We start from the raw sequence: 22,928 nt of genomic DNA, 5'->3' as shown, positions 1-22,928 counted from the left end.
GGAAAAAAGTATTTTTAATACATGCATCTGAAATTCTATCTTAAAAGCAATAGTGCAAAATCATAATGTCAATGATTGAACTTTAAACAAAGCAAATTTATTTCAGACAGATTTCATTATGAAAGGGTAAGTTCCCTTTTTAACAAAAAAAAAAAAAAAATGAAAAGGTTAACTAACTCCAGAAATCATGACCACCCCTCCAAACCCCATTGCACATAGTAGCTGTGAGGCCAGTGCCAATGTAGTGGTCCATGTGAGTGAGTATCCATCGTTATGCTCACAGTGGCAATTGCTCTTTGGTCAATGTGACCAGAAGAGAAGCACTTTTTTCTTCTGGGTCATCTTACCATAGAAAGCATCACACACACTTCTCATTGGTCATCAACTTTGCAAGGCTGTGCAGACCAATGAGCATTGGCTATTATGAGCATTATAAGGAATACTCTGAGACTGTGTATGAATAACTATAACGGCAGCACAGGATATCACGACCATTGTATGCAATGGATTCAGGAGGGAGAGCCAAGATATTTCGACTTAGTTCACTTTTTTATTTTTTTTGCTAAAAAGCTATTTTGTCCTTTAAGCTACAGGTAAAAGCCCATGACAAAAAAACCCGGCAACTGCCCAGCACTAAAACTCTGTTTTATAGTACAATAAGAAAACACAGCTCATGCTCCTACAAAGCAAAGTTGAGATCTTTTGCCAGCCAACCGATTTTGACTAAATTATTGAATAGGGATAGGCTTACCAAATGTCCAATCACAAACATGGCCATAGTTAAGAGTAACTGAGCACTATGGACTAAAGCAAGCACAAAGAACTAGAACTACTGTGGGCCCTAGTTATTCTCCCCTTGCTCAAACGCCCTCTTTTGTCACAGTGTATACCTTCTGCCATAACCCAAATGTATTTTTGACTATTGTATTGCAACTGTATATAAGAACTGAGGCACTAATTTGGGCAACGAAAAATTGTTTTTATGTAAGGATGGTCACAGCAAGGTCCCTTGTCTTCTTTGACACTAGTCGCTGCTACAACTATGTTCCTTGCTTCTACATCAATAGAGAGGTATGTGGGTTAAAAATGCCCAGCTTTTGTATTCCAAAATTTGGGAACCACAATTCAGTAGAACTATGGATGCTCAATGAGAATCAGTTCAACTTTAAACCTTAGTAATAAAACAGTAAATAACACCACTAGCGTAGTACTTACTCAAAGAATGTTGTCCAGCCAGTTTCATCACTCTTAGTGGCTAGGAGTCCACTGTTACCATGATAGGTAAATAACACCAATTCCTGTCCCTGGGCAGTCATGCTTTTCAGACATCCATTTGTACCAATGGTCAACCAGATCACTTGATTGTCAGGTGCAACGACTCTCACTGGCATGCGGTTTGGATCCCTCCTAATACGGAGAGTGTTTCCATTACTGTCAGTAACTGCAGTTATGTCATTCTCATTGCTGTAGCTGAAGTTATATAAATAGTCTCCAGTAATCAAACTCATGGTGTATTGGTGAGTACCATTGACATCAAAAATATAGAGCTCTTGGTCAGTGGGTGAGGCAACTTCATAATAATTCATTGAAGTAAGGACAGGTTTGTTTTTGGAAACAGCCCGGATTCTAATATTCCCCAAGTCTGCGATGTACAGGGTGCCATCAGGTGAAGCAGCTAAAGAGGATGGTGCACTCAGTTTAGTATCCTTTGCATAGCCATCTCCATTCTGGTAACAGTCACAATTGACATCGTTTTTACAATCACAATCTGATGGTATGCCAGCAATTAATGAAATTTCTCCATCGGTGGTTACCTGTCGAATACGATTGACTTTCTTCTCATCCGTTTCTGTGATATAAAGAACCCCATTATAGGACACTGCTATAGCGGTAGCAGATTCTAATATTGCTTGGACTGCATATTTTCCAATGGAATATTCAACACCAGGTACTTGGCAATACATGGGTCTTCCTGCAGCAATGCGGACCTGTCTGTTTTCAGTGATTTGCAAAACTACGTTGTTGTCCAGAACATATATAGAATTATCCATTGGATTAATAGCCAAGTCTGTGGGCCATTCAAGCCTTACCTAAAGAAAATAAAATGGCAATGGCTGTGAAAATCTAACTTAATGAACTTAAACATTAGTAGCTAAAAATTAGGAATTTCTCAATAAATTGCTTGGATCATTTTTGTATTTTCATGTCAAGAAAGATGTCACAGAGTTTGCAAGGATCCCTTGTACATGATGGGAAATGTTTCACCTGTTTAAGATACTCTCTTCGGTTTCTAGTCAACCACTTCTTCCTTCTCTGCTGCCTGACAAAATATATGCTACTATTATCTTATAACTTTTTTTCAGCTTCTTTTTAAGGATCTTTGGTTATTTATAATTGTTGGTAACAATTACCCTGCATAGCCCAATAGGAGGCAATGATCTTATAGAAAATACTGATAATAATTCATTCCCCATTATAACAACAGGCAGCTTTTTATATTAATCCTATGGCTGAAATAATAATATAAACAAATCACACTGGGCAATATATACTACAAATGATTGTGGAAATGTAATAGGAATGTGTTTCTAGAAAGCAGAAGATCCCACTTAAACAGTAATGGCAAGAAACAAGTGAAATGTTCCAGTGAACTGCTAATACTGTTCAAAGACGGTAGAGATGCACTAAAGGTAGAACTCACGCACAATGCCAAAAATGCTGAAAAACAAATGTAGGGTTTACAAACACTAAATTTCTGATTACCAACTTCCTATCTCTGTTTATGATATGTCACCAATAAACAAGGGCTGACTGTAACTGCTGGCTCTCGCTGTAATGTAATAATGATACACTTTTATATATCAAGCATTGTGGTGTATTTAGGAATTCTCTCCTGTACTACAAAACTAGCGTCGGTTAGGTAAGCTTGTAATTTTTCCCTGAATACTGAATTCCTAAGCCATATATAGTCATATACATAAAGTATATACCATATATAATTATATATACCATATGTATTTATTTTGTAGAGGATGCAAAGAATGGCTCTTGGACAGTTGCTATGTTTTGCCCATATTTAGGTTGTGGTCCCTTTAAGGGAGATGGATTTGGTGTACTTAGGGGCTCTCAGTCTTGCAGGGTGAGAGGTTTCTGGATAATCATAAAGGAGAGGACTGACTTACAGTTCTTTCTGCATTAATCATTTCCTATTTGGGACCCCGAAGTTTGGAATTTAAGAGATGCAGACTTTGCGCATAACATAATGTGATTATTTTACTAAAACAACTATTAATTTTACAATATTGTCAAAGCCAAATGAGCTATATGCATGTGCCAGGTAAGCACTTTTCAGTATCACAGTAAGCTATTTATTCAGTGATTAGAAGACCAAGCATCTATCCATATTGTTCATGGTAATACCTCGCTGATATGCATGCTTGTATCACAGGTCAAAGGCCGTGCAGAGGTCAGGTCATTGGATCCAAGCAGTGTTGATATTATTCCATTTTGATCCACTCTTCTGATAACCTTTCCATCCACAAAGTAGATTAATCCATTCTTATCCACAGCAATGCCTTTACGAAAAAGCAGAAAAAGTCAGAACAAAAACACAACAGAGCGCAATTGACAATTTACAATTTTCTAATCTGCTTCCAAGACCCACAACAGTAAAAAAAAAAAAAAATAGCATTTTCTATTTGGCAAAGTATGAACACATGATTTAAAGGATAAGTTCACCTTTGTTCACATTAATTTTCTAAATTCCAGTTCCTCTATGGACCAATATAGCATTAATGTACTTACTTTGCAAAAATAAAACAGCTTTCCATTTATTCTACACACACTTACCTTACTGTCTTTATGGCTGTTTCAAAACACTGCTCAATTACTTCTGCCTTACTTTCTGAACAGACTTTCGGTCATGACACAGGAAGGAGTTGACCAGCTGGGGGTAGATGATGCAAGGTGTGTACTAATGAGATCAGCTGGTCAATTCCTTCCTGTGCCATGACCTAAAGTCTGTTCAGAAAGTAAGGTAGAAGTAATCGGCAGTGTTTTTTTTTTTTTTTTTTTTTTTTTTTTTTTTTATCATTGCACATCACTCCTTTATTGAAATGGATCTTAAATAAAAACGGACATCTCTATAAAGGGACAAACAACCGTCATAAAAACGAGTGCTGGAATAGGGGGGGTGCACTTTACAGGCAAAGCTCCTAAACCTCTATCTAGCAGCAGAGACGAAACGCGGTGAGGATCCATGCACGTTACACACGATCAGTACGGTCATGTCCTCCAGTATTAAAAAAAAAAAAAAAAAAAAAAAAAAAGTTGACCAGGAGGGAATTGTGGGAAACTGAAATACAGGCCAAGTGGAAATGAATGGCTACAGTGGGACACCAAGTGGACCCCCCCAATCTCTCTGGAATGTCTCAGTGTTTAGAACAGGAAGCTGGTCCTTCGGCTCTCCTCGTACATTGATAACCGACCTACCGGCATTAGCTTGTGTACTAACCGTCCCAGTGACATACTAGAGCAATGCGACACCCACGCGGAGCTGGACCATACTAGAGTAGAAGCACCAAGGCACCCTTTGACCCCCTCCAGTTTCTGAACATCTACCAGTGTTAGGATGCTCAGCGGGACAAATGAGGAGCCAGAAGGCCAAGGCCAGAAAAACAATTACAGATATCAGGAACAGGGAAAAAAAAAAATTGCGTCTGTTATGAGGACTTAGAACAAAACTGGACCTTGGAGATGATCCGTACAATACGCTGCAGCAGGCATAGACTTGCACGGGTGTAATTTCAGTGCGTGATGAAGAATGTGATTGGTCCGTGCAAAAAAAAAAAGCCAACAAAGTTTACAGTATGTGATTGGGTAAAAGTAAGAAGTGTAAACAAAAACGGTGAAATGTATATGGGGCTCCGTTTACAGAGACACACGCGGGGCTCCGTTTACAGAGACTGTGCAAAGGGCAATGAGCACAGCGCAACAACCTAAAACCACCAATAAGATTCCCGGTAGGTTGCTATGGGTGACTGCGCTTTGCACTTCATTACTACCCTTTAAGCAAGCTAAATCTGAACTAACTTATAACCAATCGATCAGGATTTGCTGCCATGTGTCAATAACCGACGCATTTCACAATTAACATCCTTGACTACTATATAGCTAGTCCTATAAAAAAAAAAAAAAAAAAAAAAAAAAAAACAGACACAGAGTGAACGGAATGCAGTGGAGAGATGCATTATGGGAGAGGGTTAAAGAGAACAAGTGAATGGGCGGCTGCCTAGATGCAAGGTTTCCGGTACAGCTGCATTTCAGAATCCCTGGATAAAAAGTAAACTAAGGGATGGAAGCCGATGGTTCTTGGGGGGGGAAAGAAGCCCTTTACTTGGCTTTTCCTTGGGCCGCTACGGCCTCCATGGCTTTACGCACGGTCTCCTCATCTCCCAAAAACTGCATTGGCTTGATGGGTTTCAGGTTCTTGTCGAGCTCGTACACGATGGGGATCCCGGTGGGAAGGTTCAGCTCCATGATCTGCTCTTCAGACATATTTTCCAGGTGCTTAACGATCCCTCTTAGGCTGTTGCCATGGGCGACGATTAGGACCCTCTTCCCTTCTTTGATCTTTGGAACAATTTCATCATTCCAGAACGGCAGGGCTCGGGCAATGGTGTCCTTCAGACTTTCACAGCTGGGGAGCTGGTCTTCTGTCAAGTCACTGTAACGGCGATCCTTGGTGATGGTGGTGTAATAATCGTGATCCGGGTCCATGGTCGGGGGAGGAGTGTCAAAGGATCGCCTCCAGATCTTCACCTGCGCCTCTCCGTGTTTAGCGGCCGTCTCGGCTTTGTTCAGGCCGGTCAGACCACCGTAGTGCCTCTCGTTCAGCCTCCAGGTCCTGATGACCGGCGTCCACATCTGGTCAGTGGCGTCCATGGCCAGCCATAAGGTGCGGATCGCCCTCTTCAGGACAGACGTGTAGCAAACGTCAAACTGGTAGCCGGCATCTCTCAGGGCCTGGCCCCCCCTCTGGGCCTCCTGCACCCCGATCTCGCTGAGGTCGGCATCGAACCAGCCACAGAAGCGGTTCTCCTGGTTCCAGGTGCTCTCCCCGTGGCGGATCAGGACGATCTTATAAGCTGCCATCTCTTCTTCTCTTCCTAGCCGGGCTGTCACACTGCAGAAGCGTAATCGGCAGTGTTTTGAAGCATCCATGAAGACAGGGAGGTAAGCGTGCGTATAATAAATGAAAAGCGTTTTTATTTTTGCAAAATAAGTACATTAATGCTATGTTGGTACATATGGGAGCTGGAATTTAGAAAAAAAAAAAAAAAAAAAAAAGGTGAACAGAGGTGAACTTATCCTTTAACCACTTCAGCTCCGTAAGGATTTGCCCCCTTAATGACCAGGCCATTTTTTGCGACATGGCACTGCGTAATTTTAACTGACAATTGCGTGGTCATGCTACGCTGTACACAAACAACATTTATGTCCATTTTTCACACAAATGAATGAGTGGCCACAAGTCTTGTTAAACTCCCTTCTGTAAAAAGTTTTATCCCTATTATGGGGTCACCAGTATGTTATTTGTATATTGAAATCATATCCCCTCTCAAGTGACTCTTCTAAAGAGAGAATAAGTTCAGTGCTCACAACCTTTCCAGATAACTAATATCCTCCAGACCCTTTATTAGCTGTGTTGCCCTTCTTTGTACTTGCTCCATTACCCGTACATCCTTCCTGAGGACTGGTGCTCAGAACTGGACAGCATACTCTAGGTGTGGCCAGACCAGAGTCTTGTAGAGTGGGAGAATTATCGTTTTATCTCTGGAATTAATCCCCCTTTTAATGCATGCCAATATTCTGTTTGCTTTGTTAGCAGCAGCTTGGGATTACATGCCATTGCTGAGCCTACCCTCTACTAGGACCCCCAGGTCTTTTTTCATCCTAGATTCCCCCAGATGTTCTCCCCCCAATTAATAGATTGAATTCATATTTTTTCCACCCAAATGCATTATTTTACTACACTGAACCTCATTTGCCTACCCCATTAATTTGTTCAGATCTTTTTGGAAGGTTTCCACATTTCCACATCCTGCGAAGAAGTTATTGCCCTGCTTAGCTTAGTATCGTCTGCAAATACAGAGATTAACTGTTTACCCCATCCTCCAGGTTGTTTATGAACAAATTAAACAGGATTGGTCCCAGCACAGAACCCTAGGGGACCCCACTAGCCACCCCTGACCATTCCGCGTACTCCCCATTTATCACCACCCTCTGAACTCGCCCGTATTGCCAGTTTTCAACCCATGTACTCACCCTATGGTCCATGCCAACAGACCTTATTTTGTACAGTAAACATTTATGGGAAACTGTGTCAAATGCTTTTGCAAAATCCAGATATGCCACGCCTACGGGCCTTCCTTTATCTAGATGGGAACTCACCTCCTCATAGAAGGTTAATAGGTTGGTTTGGCAAGAAAGATTCTTCATGAATCCATGCTGATTACTGCTAATGATATAATTTTCATTACTAAAATCTTGTATATAGTCCCTTATTATCCCCTCCAAGAGTTTACATACTATTGATATTAGACTAACTGGTCTGTAATTCCCAGGGATGTATTTTGGGCCCTTTTTAAATATTGGTGCTACATTGGCTTTTCTCCAATCAGCTGGTACCATTTCAGTCAGGAGACTGTCAGTAAAAATTAGGAACAATGGTCTGGCAATTACTTGACTGAGTGAATTATACTGAAGCAAATTGACCTGTGATCGCTGTTACCTAAACTGCCCCGTATTTCCACATACGTGATCAGGTCTGTATTGTTGGTAATCAGTAGATCCAGTAACGCTTTATTTCTAGTTGGTGCGTCTACCATCTGACCCATCAAATTGTTGTGCAATACATTTAGGAACTGGCGAGCCTTAGATGAATGCATGATTCCCTCTGCCCAGTCTATGTCTGGATAATTTATGGCATTTTTATTATAATTTTGTTTTTACTAGTAATAGCGATGATCGACAATTTTTTGTGGGACTGTGACATTGTAGCGGGCAGAATGGACACGTAAAGCGGGAGTAAACCCACTGAGTTTTTTTTTTTCTTTTGTTAAGACCTGTAAGGGAAAAGGCATAATGAGCTAGTATGCACCGCATACTAGCTCATTATGAAATACTTACCTTAGAACGAAGTCCTGACATCTCGCCTGAACCACGCCGAGGGAGGTGACATGTTCCCTCGGCATGTCTTCTGGGTATCACGGTTCCGGCGCTGTGAGTGGCCGGAGCCACGATATCGTCACTCCCACGCATGCACGTGGGAGATTTCTTTACGGCAGGGTCCGTCGTCTTGGGGGCTTTCAGCCGAGAATCCCCTGTGCGCATGCGCCGCTGTAGTCAGCGGCTCATTTAGAGGGGAATATCTCCTAAACCATACAGGTTTAGGAGATATTTGTTTTACCTACAGGTAAGCCTTACCTGTAGATAAAAGTAAAAAAAAAAAAAAAAAAAAAAAGACTATACAACCGCTTTCAATTTTTTTTGGGACCACTGATATTTATACAGTGATCAGAGCTAAAAATAGCCACTGATTACTGTATAAATGTCACTGGCAGGGAGGGGCTTAAAACAAGGGGGGTGATCAAGGGGTTAAGTGTTCCTTAGGGAGGTCTTTTTAAGTGTGGGGGGAGTGGACTGACAGAGAGTATAGAGAGATTGCTGTTCCTGATCACTAGGAACAGCAGACCACTCTTTACTCCCCTGACAAGGGGGATTTGTCTGTTTACATTGAAAGATTTCCGTTCTGGCTCTCTGAGGAGTGATTGCAGGTCACGGGTGAACATGGCAGCTGCCGGCCACGTGCATAGGCGCGTCCTCTACACCTATGGCAATTCCTGCAGCCGTGCCAACCTGCTGCAGTATAATGACGGCTGGTCAGCAAGCAGTTAAGGTGGTCATATACAGCAGGTATCTCCTGAAGTATATGCCTGTCCAATAGTGGCCGTTTCTGTTCATCAAAGCCAACTTTATTGCTTTTAAAAAGAACAGAAATGATCTGCCTGATGCTGGTGATGATTATTATGTATCTAAATCCAATAACAAAAATGTATGTAATACAAATTGGGAATGGCCCATGAAAACTGATTATAAAGTGCAGCACTTGCAAAAAGCACAAGTTATTAGCTTTTTTTGTGTCAGGATTAATTTTTTTTGGCATTCGTCAAATAGATATGACATATATAAAAATGGAGGGAAATTAAAGAAACTCATTGTTATATTAGTTACACACACTTTAAAGTAAAACTGTTGCCTGGCTATGGAAACAAAATCTTATCATGTGGTAAATAAACATTAAAATAATCCCTCACTGTGGCTGTAGACACTGTAGAGCAATGCATTCTCAATGACCATAACAGAAGTAGTGAAGTCTTACAAATCTGGTCTCATCACTAAACGCTCCTATTCTTACACACCTGCTCTTTGTTTACATTAGAGATCAAAAGGGTGTCAAATTTCTGCTGGCAAAGGGGATCCGAGTTACAAAAAAGTGATACTAAAGCTTCTGTTGCAGTCTTTGAGGATGAATTGCTGCAGCTACACAGGTCAAGGAGGGCTTGTTTTAAAGTTTATTTACTGGCCACAGTTTTACCTTAACATTTAGAGCAATTTGCTCACTTCTATCAAGTATGCCTTATTCACACCTGACAACTAAAATACAGTGTCTTTTTTGGACTCTTAGGTTTTTGCATAAACAAATATGGTTATATACATATTGGCAAGGCTTGTGCAGATGGGCTTAGGTTTAGAAAATATTCCAATATTTTTAAGCACACTACGAACAAAGAAGACTGGGACGATGTGTTCTTCTCACATGTTCATATTACCAGCTTTTAAAAATCTCTTGATTCATTGGTATATTGTATACCTAATGTATTTCTATATGGTAAAACTACACAAAATAGGATGTATGTCCACCTCTAACTGCATACAATGTACCAAACCCATGCAGATTCTGTATGCCTTATTTTGTATTTCCTGGCTATAACGGATTTCTAGAGGCAAGTGATCATTCTTTTTAGTTACTTACTAAATCTCCCTAACTCCTGCACACCTGAAATGTTCCTGTTTGGTTTACAAGAAGAAGAAAGTTGACTATTACACTGATATTTGATGGCTAAACCTATACCCTCCAAGTGTATTCCAGTGGAAACTTTAAACCAAATCATTCCATGTAAGAAAGTTATGAATGGAAGAAGAAATTGCTTTCTTTTCCAAAAAATTGGGGCCTATATTGTGAACTCTGAATTCAAAATAGAATACCTTGCCCTAACTGTTGTGATAACTATAGCCTAATAATTGTTTACTTCTGTCATATTAGGGCACATGCACATGGTTGTAATGATTACCTAATTCAAACAAGGAAGATGCCACTCCACGTGAGCAGTCACTACAGTCCGAATGCGCTGGGTGCAAGCGTTCACAAATGTATAGACACGTAAATGTTGGTAAATTGTTTAGATGCATAGAATTCTATTTCGAAACCATTAAATTTGCATGTGTATACATGTGCATTCATTCAAATGAGCTTAAAGGCATACAAACTTAAATTATTGATCTTGGATTTTCTGTATTGATTTTACAGATCTCAGCACAATGTAAGTTTGCTGATCTTTAGGCACTATGTGTATGGGACCATAGAAAACAATAGATCTGCATTAAGATCTATTATAAAAATGCAGTTCTGATAAAATACCTTCTTTTTTGCGCCAGATAACACTGCATATGCTTTTTCCCCAGAAGACATAAATAGAGTACTACCATAATCCTTTCATTAGACAGCTTACAGCAACAACATCATCTGTACAAGCATAAATGCTGCCTTGAAAACCAAAAGAGAAAATCGCCTATAATACAAAGAGAAATAAAAACAAATAGCCGTGTACCTCTAGTAACCACATGCTGCCCAGCAATAGAGGGAATAAACAAGATAATCAAAGACCTGCAACCTATCATAACAGAGGATGAAACGTTGGAAGAAATCTTCCAACAACCTCCAGTGTTGACCCTTAGGCAATCACCCAACCTCAGATAAATTAATGAACAGGAACCTTATTCTGTGGACAAACAACTGAACAAAACCTTGCAACAATAAAATGGTACAAACTGTGCATCCCCACAATTAAAATGTTACACACACATAAAAGCCACCTTTAGTATTATTGGATGATACGGCTGCATATCCAGTAATGTGGTGTACCTTTTTAAAGCAAAATTAAACAATTTTTTTTCAAAACTGCTGTAGGCTTTATATAACACTAAGGTCCCTATTGGTCTCTTCTGTCATAAATGCCTACCTCAGCCTGTCAGCAGTAATGTACACTGAGCTGCGCATGCACAGTACATTTACAGCTCAGTCATTCAAATGGCAAAACAGGAACCTGGAAGGAAGACAAGGAGAAGATGGAAAAGCCTAGGACCAGCTGCAATGCTGAAAGCACAGCACCGAAGGGCTGCATTTGACATACTGTGCTAATATGCATTGCACACTGGCACATTATGGAATAAAACCTCCTCGGGGCCCATTTAAAAAAAAAATATATATAGCAGAGTTTCATTCTGCTTTACTGCAACAAATTCAGCAAGGAATATGACAATAGTAAGCCAGGCATTACAAAAAAAAAAATGAATTTACATTAGGCACACCATTAAGAATACAAGTAAGATGATTACCGCACACCAGTGGGACATAATTTCCCACAAGGAAACCACTGTATGGAAAAAATGAATAATTTGGAAATGTTAAGAGTACTCAGAAAATTAAAACTTTGAAGTGCGAATGATAAATAATTCTGTTTTGCACAAGCGATGACAGAGTGAATGAGAACCTCAGCCATCTCAATCCCTATCAAACATTCTTATCATCATTCTAACCTCTGTGACTCTTCCCCTCCCCTCCATTCCACAGTTGCCTAGTCTACTCCTTATATACTAACTTTCTTATTTTAACTAGCATGGGTATGTGAGTGTGTGTGTTTTCACAGATCATTTCTACTTAGCATATTGCTAAATCTTTCTGTGTCAGTAATAATTGAATCTTGGAAGAAGGGGGTAGAACCCCCAAAGCTTATCCTGAAAATGTAACTGTTAGTGCAGAAAAAATATAAAAAAGTACCATGGGAAGTAATAAACGATTACGATTGAAAACTGTGCATTGATGGTTGGATGAAACTTACTTTCTAAAGTATAAAACCTGATGAAATTTTCTTCCTGGTTTTTAACAAAAATATACTATAACCATCAAGCTACCCTTTTTGCATTTTGTTCTTGGATGAATCACTTTTATGTTCAGAATTGTCCTAGAAGACAACTATTTTTGCAACATGCTGACGTAAAGCAAGTTCCTGGGATGGCAATAAATCAAAAGCACCAAATGAATATCACTATGACAAAGTAAACATTTGAGTCACTGGGACTAGTAAAACTCACAAGTGCAGTGATTTAAAGAAGTATGGAGAGGTCTTCAAGGATAATGACAAAACTGTCTAAAAAAAAAAAAGTCTGTTCAAAGTAGACAATCAAATTTAAATGAAGTATGGGCTGACACTGAGTAGACCACATCCATAAGGCGTTGTATCAAAAAGCTTACTGTGGTGTGTTAAGCTGCAATATAGAGAAGGTTTTTAAGCTATAGAGCAGCCTGTGACCCCATTCAACTGAAGTTCTTATATTGGTCAAGGACCAATGGTGTCAAATAACGCAGGGTCAAATATTGAAAGTGATTCACGGAAAAAAAAAAAAAAAGATACAATAATTCTGATTGGTTGCTATGATCACCAATTTGTATACATCAACCATTATGTGGTCCAAAAATAGAAGTTTGACATTCCTAATATATAGGTAATGCTGGGGGGATTATACGTTCCAAGTTGCAACCTTCATTTGAGAAACAGCAGTTGCTGTTGAAGTGGAAGTAGCTAGCAAGCCAGAAAATAAAAGAAGATTACATACATTGTTAGCTAATAATACATAAGTAGAGAAGGCAAAAAAGCGTTATCAATCTTAACTTCAAAATCATGTTGAGTGTTAAGGGATAAGTGCATTATTCTTTTAGCCTCTTCCTCTGAACTAACCTAGCCCAACCTTCTTCATACCTGCATACTTACCTTCAAGTGACAGCCATGGTTTGTTTACATCCAGCACTGCCATTCTTGAATGTACTGAAGTGATCCATACTACTATATGTCACAGACACTAATGAAACCTGGCCAAGGGTCTAACCCTTACCCTGTCCATCCAAAGCTAAAAAAGAAAGTTACATAAACTTTAAAGAGGAACTTCAATTCCCTCGATATACTGAATCCCCACCTCCTCTGCCATGCCACCATCTTTGATTATTTGAAGCATGAGCAGATGTGCCAAAGATCTCTGCCCAGTCTTTGGGACGCGGCAGAGACCTGCAGCACATCTGGGGTTTCTCATGCATATTCATACACACTGTCATGTCTAACAGCATGAGCGGGAAGTGATATGTGGACATCCCAGGAGACAGTGGAGAGGAGGGGTGCACTATATCATTCTTGTCTAGGTGAGAAAGAAGGTCCAAAACACAAAACAAATAAGGTACTAATGTCCAGTTGTTGGAGAGAGAGGAAGAGAAGCCAGAACAAGTTATTTGAAATGAATGAAAGTCCACTTCAATGTGAATTACCTTTTGGTGTTGTTAGCGTTGCTTCTACCGCTTTTCCTCCTTCTCCACACCTTGCTTCATCAAATGGTGTACACTGTTCTCCTGTGCCAGCGATAACTTCCGCATTCTTGATCAAATCCTTTGCTCCTGTCAGCGATTTAGGACGATATATTTTGCGAGTGTTTGCATCCGAAACATAAAGATCTCCAGTTACTGGATCTGTAGCCAGGTAGTAGCGGTGGGCCAAGTTACTACTGCAGAAACAGACAGTATGCTAAAGTTACAAATTATGAAAAACCAGAAAAAGTATACTACAAGAAACATGTAAATAAATGGAAATGACACAACTGCATAATGTATGCATTTTATGTTTTTTCATTAATAAGCTGTCACTGAATAAGGACAATATCACTAAGCAATAATGAATAATGAATAAATATAATAAAATATTTAACTTTGTAAGCAATAAAACATAACGGTGCATTATGTTCGATAAAAGTAGTATATCAGTGAAAGCATATGCAATATAGCAGCAAATAAAAACTAAAATGGGAAGTGCATAACAAAGGTATAGATAAACTAGAACAACAAAATGTACAAGTGTCAATTAAAAAGGCATGGGACATTTTCAAGACTGCCAATACACTACACCTAAGGGCACATGCATACTGCAGCTGAAAAAAAGATGCATTTACCAGAGTTTGAGCTTTTCTTTTTCTAAAAGCTTGTAGAACAGGGGTCTCAAACTGGTGGCTCTCTAGCTGTTGTGAAACTACAAGTCCCATCATGCCTCTGCTTGTAGGAGTCATGGGTGTAACTGTCAGCCATGCAATGCCTCATGGGACTTGTAGTTTCACAACAGCTGGAGGGCCACCAATTTGAGACCCCTGTTTTAGAAGCTTGCCCGATTTTGCACGCCTTTGCACATTTTTATTTTGTATTTTTGAGCATAAGCTTTTTTTCACAAACACTCCCCACAGCTATTTCTTTCTGCCACATGACCACATTGCAAAATTAGTTCCAGTCACCATTTTTATTTAGAGAGAGAGCAGAGCGATCACTCAGAGCAGAGACAATTTTTTCTTTTTTTACTGCAATCATGGATCCCCTTATTATGATTCGTGAAATAGTGCTACTGCTTGTGTTGCGGAGGCTGATAATTATGAGAATGCAGCTGCAACACAGGCTAATCCACCGTTGTCACTACTACACACATCCTTTGCTTTTCAATCTTATTTCTTCTGAATATTTTGCAAACGTTTTGTCAGCTGAGAAAACATACAGGAATTTTTTAACAATTTCAAAAGGATGTCCATTGTGGCATTTATTTATTTTTTTAGGTTTTAAGGGTCTATATATATATATATATATATATATACATACACACACACACACACATCTATACATTTTTTTATACAAGTGCAGTTTATTAATTTGGCCAGAAAAATTGGGCCGTTACTTTGGCCAGTTTTTGTGGCCAATTGTTGTTACTTCCTTTGGCCATTTCTTGTGGCCAAAGAAAGGAACAACATGTGGCCACAAAAAAATGGCCAAAGTACAACAGTTGACCCCAGCATTTCCACTGGGATTTCCAGAGCAGGGCCATTGGAAACTGCCGGTACCTCCCAAGGCTTCCAATGAATAGACAGTATTTTCTTAACCACTGTATATGAAAAAAAAGGAAGCTGGAGCACATTTTTGTGTGCTTTGGCTTCTTTTCTGTTTGAAAGCTCGGCTCAAAAATGCAAGTTTGCTGAGTTTTTTTTTTTTTGCTTGTAAGCTCATATACCTGAAAACGCCCATTGTGTGCATGGACACATTGGCTAACATGGAGGGGAGTCTCCAGGCAGAGAAAAATGACAAAAAAGCTCAAACGTCTGTAGGAGCAGCTTCCTTGAGCTGCAGTGTGCATGAGCCCTTAAGATGATTTTTAACAACAGGGTCATATTTACCACACGGCACATGCACCATTGGAAGAGAAAACACCAAACCATAAATATACCATTTAAAAATATTTTCTTGTTTTATGGTTTCATTCATTTTAGTGTTTCAGGGAATACAGGGGCTGTTCAGAGGAGTCCTGAGACTCTACAGAGTTTAAGCAACCTGCAGCTTGTTGGAGTATATAGTTGATTCATTTTTTTTTATATTTTTAATAATAACGCCAGCCCTGTACCTTTATATGGACATTGTCAGCTTAAATTAATTATCATATCCTTATAATTGACAGTGGAGGCATTATTACAAACATTCCATTTAAAGGCCATCTGATCTGGTCACAAAAGCTATTTTAATTACTCGAGAGATCGCTAAATCGACAGAAAGATCTTCAGTCTGTTATAGATTCTTGGTAACAATTAAATTAAAACTCCTGTATCTGTTACATGTACGCTTGAGTAGAAACACTGAAACATTTCAATTATAAGAAAGAATGAGTATATAATTTCACACTTTCACGGCTTTTACTACACTAATTGTAAGGTGGCAATTTTATTCGGTTTCTTAATTAGCGCCAGCATATACCTGTGATTTTTACTAGCTCCTAGATATTAGAGGGTATTAAACAAAATGATATGTTTCATTTACATCTTACAGCTATTCCTGGGAGCAGGGCAAGCTTTCATTCATTGTACCAGGGAGCTGCGTGAACACTGGGTGCAGAAAAGCTGCATAAGGAACAGATAGACAGCTCTCAAATTGCCCTTTTAGTAAACATCAGTGTCACTAATTTGCTAGAACACACATTCAAGTGAGTAATTTTGTATGAGCAATTTAACGTTGTTCTTTCTTCTGCTTTGCATTTATTCCCGGTGTGCAATTTTCATTAAAACACGCATCTTTATTCATGCTGCCCCAGCCACACACGCCATTAGTTGCGAATAATCAGCACATACTGTAGAATTCTTTATTTATTTATTTTTTTAAAGAGCGCTATGATTGGTCAAGCCAATCAGGGCACTATCTAGGCACAGCTTACACAGGACTCTATTTGAAGTCTTGGGCAAGTGGAATCATGCTGTTTTCTTCAGGTGCCAGCTGTGGGCATAATAACCCTAGTGTCAGTATCGTGGTCTCCGTTTTATATTTGCATAATGGAAGTTGAAAGAAAAAAACACTGACAATTAAAAACTGATTGAAAGTGGAAAAGTTAAAAAGCACCAGGAAATTAAGTGAGGAAGAAGCAGACAGAACAGCCTGTAGTCTCAGCTATAAGGTACAAAGTGTTACCATCAGGCTCTGCATTAACAAATACACTATGCCATTCAAAAGGGATAATTACTCTTCCTAAAATAAGTTATGCTTCGTTATCTTTAAATTATGCTCATTTAGGTGACTGATGCTGTTTTATCATGTTTATTAACAAAGTCAACAAAATGGTTTTCTCCAGTAAGAAATAAGGCAGCACACAGTTATGTCTAAATGAGCGTAAATAGTACTTTAAGCACTCATAACATTTTAGTATGTGTACGCCTATACTTTTGTAAAACACAAAGCTTGTGTGTATGAGCTGGGGTGGCAACTAGGACAAATACCCAGGGAGGCAGCTGCCAGAAATGTAACAAAAAATAAATAAAAAAAAGTTAATGAATAATGCTTGTAAGAAGTGGGTGTGCATAACGCAAATGCAGTATTAAAGTCTTATTTTTAAAAGAAGCAAAACATAATAAAAATTTGCTAAATGCAATTTGCTGCCTGGGAAGTACTTAGATGAAGGAATTATTAGATTGTGAATTATTAAATGTTCTGCTCAGAGTACCAAAATCTATTGCAAAACTTCTGAGAAAGTGATGTATAAAAATATTTTTTTTCTTCTTCAACTTGGAAGGAGTAGGACTGTTTCTCAGCCCTATTTCAGTCAAGGTACCCTTTAACATTATGCACAATCTTGATACATCTTATTCTAAAATGTAAAAAAAAAATGTAAGTGATTGTAAAACTATCACCTTGTAAAACAACCCATTCCGTTTAATATAGAAATGAAAGGCAATAGACACAAAAAAAAGATATACCTTTTTTTCTTTTTTCTATATAAATGATCACATACCCCCTGTTCTCAGCTACATAAGAGCTGGGGATGAAAAGCAACAGCACACTGAGCTTCCAAGTGAATGGCTGTGCAGCAGGGGACTATTAGAGCAAGTCTGATCATTGGAGGAGAGCAGGCTAAGTTTCCAGCATTGCTACCGAACTGACTCTGTGCTCATCTGCTTAGTGTGGTCAGTTTTTAACAGGAATGCAATATGACTAGCATGAACACCAGGGGTTTCACATAAAGGAAACAATATAAAAAGAACAGGATACTTTACACAAGTACATGGCACAGCAAGCACATATCAGGAATTTGAAGTGATGGAGTAACAAGCACTTTAACTGATAGTAATGAAACAACATCCACACACATAAGACATACAACGCTTGAAGAGATTTATTCTTACAAAGCAAACAGACCTTTGAACATGGGTACTGGCTAGTATTCTGATGTTTCTCTTCTCCCTCAGCTTCTTTCTCTCACTCACTAATGTGACAACCGTGATGATGGAGAAGGGCAGGTCAAACACAGGTGCTGTGCAGGCGCCAGTGGTTAGACAATTGTAATGGTGCACATTGAAAATCTTTGGCTTTGTGTAACTAAAAAGCAGGCTTGATCCACTCCACTTGCTTGAATATAATTTTTGGGGAAATGTTTTAGGCAAACCTGAAGCATGAGCACCCTGGTTGAAAAAGGCTGGGGTAGGATATAGCTAAAATACAGGTCAGGGTGTTTTTGCCATCTGTGTCTGAATATGGAGATGTCCCTTTATGTACTGTCCTGTAGATGCAACAGAATATGTGAAGAAATCTCTCTAAAGATTCAAATTCCTCCTAGACAATTGTCACCAGGAAAATATACCCACTCGCAGATTTTCATATGTTCCTCTATTGCTGTACTGACGACAAGTTAAACATTTAGATCTTCCCTTACTTTCAATCCCAGTGACAATGGTCATGAACCAAAAAAGTGAATCTTCCTAACAGGGACACAGACAAAAATGACCCGATAGAAGGTCTAATCCTTCCACACTATCCAGAAGCTACACACACACACACACACACACACACACACACACACACACACAAAAAAAAGATGTCCTGTAAAAAGCATTCTCTGTCAGATCATTGGAAAACTAAAAACCTCTTAAATCAACTTATGATTTTACCGATATGGGAATTGAAAGCACAGCCTTTGAAAGGATGGTCTACTTTATTGCATAAAATCCTAATTCTATGTGGTACAATGACAATTATAATGGATCTTAATACCCCCTAGTAAATATTAAAGTGTACAAAGTTGCATTTTTTTTTGTTTAGTTGATTAGAGATGGGAATAGTTAGACCTTTGTCAAGTTTATATTGCTGTCTGTATCAACTGCTTAGGAGATTCACCCCAAATAACTGGGGTTTGCAAATCCAAATTTTAGTTATTAACACTAGAGGTGAGGAAAAATCCACCAATGAGGATACATATTCCAGTGAAAAATCTGTTTAATTCACATTGAAGGGATTTCCTCTCATTTCTTACATCAGTGCTTAAAAGCCCAGAAAGCGGAAAGTAGGGCAAGCTCCCCAATGGGACAAGTTGTAATCCTTCCCTATCCTATCTTAAACAAAAAGAAAACTAATTTGAGCTTACGTACATTTTATGGTCTCCTGATTGAGAAATCTGATATATGACCATCAGTACTGTGATTTCAGTGGCCAAGGCCTGTTTCCACAAATATACTTTTTCAAACAACATCCTACTTATATTTTTCAGGTTCAGAGTAATGAAAGATGGAAAAGTATTTCTCAGTTACAGGTTTTACGCATACTGCCAAAAGATCCAGGACTTTGCTTTAAAGTCTTAACTAAAGCCCAGAGATGGAATTTTATGGTTTCACTGCTATTAAAAATTGAAAGCTAAACTCACAATTCCTCATATGGTTTTATTCAATATTTGGAGGAGACAACATAATCCTTTAGCTGGTGAATATGAATACCTTTTGTTTTAATAAAAATGAAAAAGAGGTCAATATGCAACATTCAGAGCCTACTGGGGAACACCATACAAAAGGAATGCAAGGGTTGTAATAATTGAAACCAATCAACTGTAATTCTACAGCCATTTAATAATTTGCACTGTAAAATAATAACACAAGAAGGGTCCATAAAAAGACAGCAATAAAGTAGAAAGATAAGATATTAAGTTCACTGTACATTCTATACAATAAATAAAAGTTGAAGTTGTGCTAAGGACACCGGAACAATTAGTTCTATTTCTGATGAGTTTACAAATACGAAACGAAAATAAATCTGCATCTCTCGGCGAACTTTAAACATCTGCTTGCGCAGTACATGTGATTTAGTAAAAAATAAATACATTTATAATAACTTAACACGTTCCTGATACCAAAAGCAGGAAGCAATAATCCTGCTATTAGCAAGGAAAGATAGAATGAAAAATGGAGTGCAAGCTAAGAGCATATGTTGGGTGATAAAGAATAAGCTTTAAGTGGAAACTCTGATTCTATGAGATACTTATAAGACAATTATTTTACACAGAACCAAAACCAAAAAAAAAAAAAACAACATTCCAGTTTAAGGAGGGTAAAATGATGACCTTATTCTTCTTTTGTAAAGCTGGTTGCTTTACGAAGAACACCAGACAGAGCACCAAGTAAACACCGGTGGCTGTAACCAAACTGTCCTACATTCCATGGAGCTATAGTGCTTTAAAGCTTCCGAATATGCTTCCATGTTTTAAAACAGAATTTACACAATCAAAGCAGTCTGTAGGAGTTCATTATCTGTGAAACTTTCCTCATTCATTTGACTAGCAATGGGTAAACAGAGATCCCGATGCTCCTATATAGTTTTTTTTTTAAACCTCTTCACGCTGATGATACACATATATGCGGCCTCTTGGCTGGTGAGCCTTAATGCCGAGCGGCCGCACATATGTGTGCCAGACTGTAAACAGAGCTGTGACAAGAGCGGCACAGTTACTGGTGGCTCCCAATCTCTATTTGTGATCAGGAACATTCCGATCATGTGACCGCTATGACAGCCAATCACAGCAGACATATGATCAGAAACCCCACCCCCTTGCATCAGAAACCTCTTAAAGGGCCAATAGGTGCTAGCATTAAGGAGTTAAAGTCATTGTAAAGGCAGAAGATTTTTTATCAGAATGAATTATATGCATTAAGATAAGAAACCTTCTGTATGCAGCCCCCCTAATACTTACCTGAGGTCCCCCTAGATCCAGTGTTGTTACAGAAGTTTCTCAGCTGCCTGGGACTCCCCTCCTCATTGGCTGAGACAGCAACACAGCACTATTGGCTCCCGCTGCTGTCAAAGTCAGTCAGCCAATGAGGAGAGAAAGGAGGTAAGGCCAGGCCAGGCCATGGCTCAGTGTCTGAATGGACACAGGGAGCTGTGGCTCGGCTTGGGTGCCCCCATAGCTGCTTACTGTGGGAGCACCCAACAGGCTAGAGGGGCCAGAAGCACCGAAGAGGGATCCAAGAAGAGGAGGATCGGGCTACTCTGTGCAACACCATTATACAAAGCAGGTAAGCATAAAAAAACAGACTTTACAATCACTTTAAGCATGTACATGCTGGGTAATGCTTAAGAAACTACTCTATATACAGTAAGCCTAGGAGGAATAGCAGCACAAGGGCAGCCAACATTCAAGAAGCTACATGCACACTGTAGTCCAGAGAACGCCTAGAGGAAAAGCATCAAGAAAAATGCTGACAAAAGCCGCATTTTTACATGCACGTTTGCACATTTGGCGTTAATGCATTCTAATGGCCAGAATATTAGGATATAGCCAGAATATTATTACATACAGAGTATGTAAATGCCTATTTGTGCCTATGGACATATACTGTAGACCAGGGGTAGACAACCTCGGCCCTCCAGCTGTTTTGAAACTTCAAGTCCCATGAGACATTGCATGACCCGGACAATCACAGGCATGACTCCTAGAGACAGAGGCATGATGAGATTTGTAGTTTCACCACAGCTGGAGTGCTGAGGTTACCCCTGCTGTAGACTAACATGGAAGGGTGTTTAGAGGTAGAGGGAAAAAAGTCAAATACCTGTAAAACAGGCATTTTAATCCTGCAGTGTGCATGAGGCCTTATAGTGGTATGAAAGGCAAATTCAAAAATTCTATATATGATGCAGTCTGGCACTAACCAGACTGCATCATAGGTCAAGGGTCTCTGAAAAGTTGTTAATGCAGATTGCTTTTCAGAGGCACAGCCGTTTATACACAAGTCTAAACTTAGCATAAGGCTTTCATTTATATCACTTATGCAAAGTCCATCTGAATTTACTAACATCACCCTCCCCATATAATTCTGTTGGCCAAGGGTGTCTCCATTGTAATTCCATAGCTAGAGGTGCCAGCCTATGACAGGAAGTCGGCAGATCATTGTGTGAAAAAACAAACAAAAACAAATGCAGCTATGACATGCAAGGATTGGTAAGCTGAAATATGCTAGAAACATAGAAAATTGTAGGCAGAAAAAAGACCAAGAGGTCCATTGAGTCTGTCCGTGATTTTTTTCTTTCATTTATACGTGTTTTAGAGTCTTTGTATGTGTGTTTTCTTTTTACTGTTTTGTTAACTTTTTTGTAGTATATATCTAGGTTTGTCCCAAGCATGTTTGAAGCCATCTACTCTTGACTGTCTCACTACCTCTGCTGGAAGTTTATTCCAAGCCTCAACTATCTTTCCGTAAAATAATGCTTTCCAAGATTAGTTTTGACCCTTCCTCCAGTTAGTTTGGGGTCATATCCCCGTGTTCTTGATTTCGGTTTCAGATTGAAAATACTGCCTTCCTGAACCTTATTCATCCCCTTGATGTATTTAAAGGTTTCAATCATGTCTCCCCTTTTCATTCTTTCCTCCAGACTGTACATAAGTTCCTGAAGTTGCTCGCAATATGCTTTATCCCCCCAGACCTTTCCTTATATTTTGTTACCCCTCTCTGGACTTATTCTATCTTATCAATATTTTTCTGTAAATGAGGTCTCCAAAACTGGACACAGTATTCTAAATGAGGTGTCACTAAAGATATATATAGGGGAATCAGATCCTCCTTCCTTCTGCTGGTGATCCCTCTAGTAATGCATCCTAGAATTCTTTTTGCTATTTCAACTGCCTGGTCACACTGATTTTGCAATCCTTTGAAATAAGTAC

The 22,928-nt window shown here is 39.1% G+C and overlaps 2 protein-coding genes across 17 annotated transcripts in view; both read right to left on the bottom strand.

The window, feature by feature from the left end:
- The window catches only part of TENM3 (teneurin transmembrane protein 3), a 1,601,892-nt gene that overhangs the window by 44,011 nt on the left and 1,534,953 nt on the right, over nt 1–22,928 (bottom strand). For all 16 annotated transcript variants that reach the window (XM_077477263.1, XM_077477264.1, XM_077477253.1 and 13 more), the window contains 3 exons: nt 13,718–13,950; nt 3,421–3,575; nt 1,216–2,090 (listed from right to left, as the gene is read on the bottom strand). In XM_077477263.1, coding sequence (XP_077333389.1) covers nt 1,216–2,090; nt 3,421–3,575; nt 13,718–13,950 — 1,263 coding nt within the window. The remainder of the gene's footprint in view (nt 1–1,215; nt 2,091–3,420; nt 3,576–13,717; nt 13,951–22,928) is intronic.
- Nucleotides 4,093–6,187, bottom strand: LOC143975172 (phosphoglycerate mutase 1). The gene has a single exon (XM_077477252.1). The coding sequence runs from the start codon at nt 6,151–6,153 to the stop codon at nt 5,392–5,394; it is 762 nt and encodes a 253-aa protein (XP_077333378.1). The 5' UTR covers nt 6,154–6,187; the 3' UTR covers nt 4,093–5,391.

This window comes from Lithobates pipiens, unplaced genomic scaffold (assembly GCF_037356315.1).
Source record: "Lithobates pipiens isolate NorthernLeopardFrog02 unplaced genomic scaffold, aLitPip1_a1.2 Scaffold_13, whole genome shotgun sequence".
NCBI classification, from domain to species: domain Eukaryota; kingdom Metazoa; phylum Chordata; class Amphibia; order Anura; family Ranidae; genus Lithobates; species Lithobates pipiens.
Note: the sequence above shows the minus strand (reverse complement) of the source record. Positions and strands in the feature narration are given on the sequence as shown.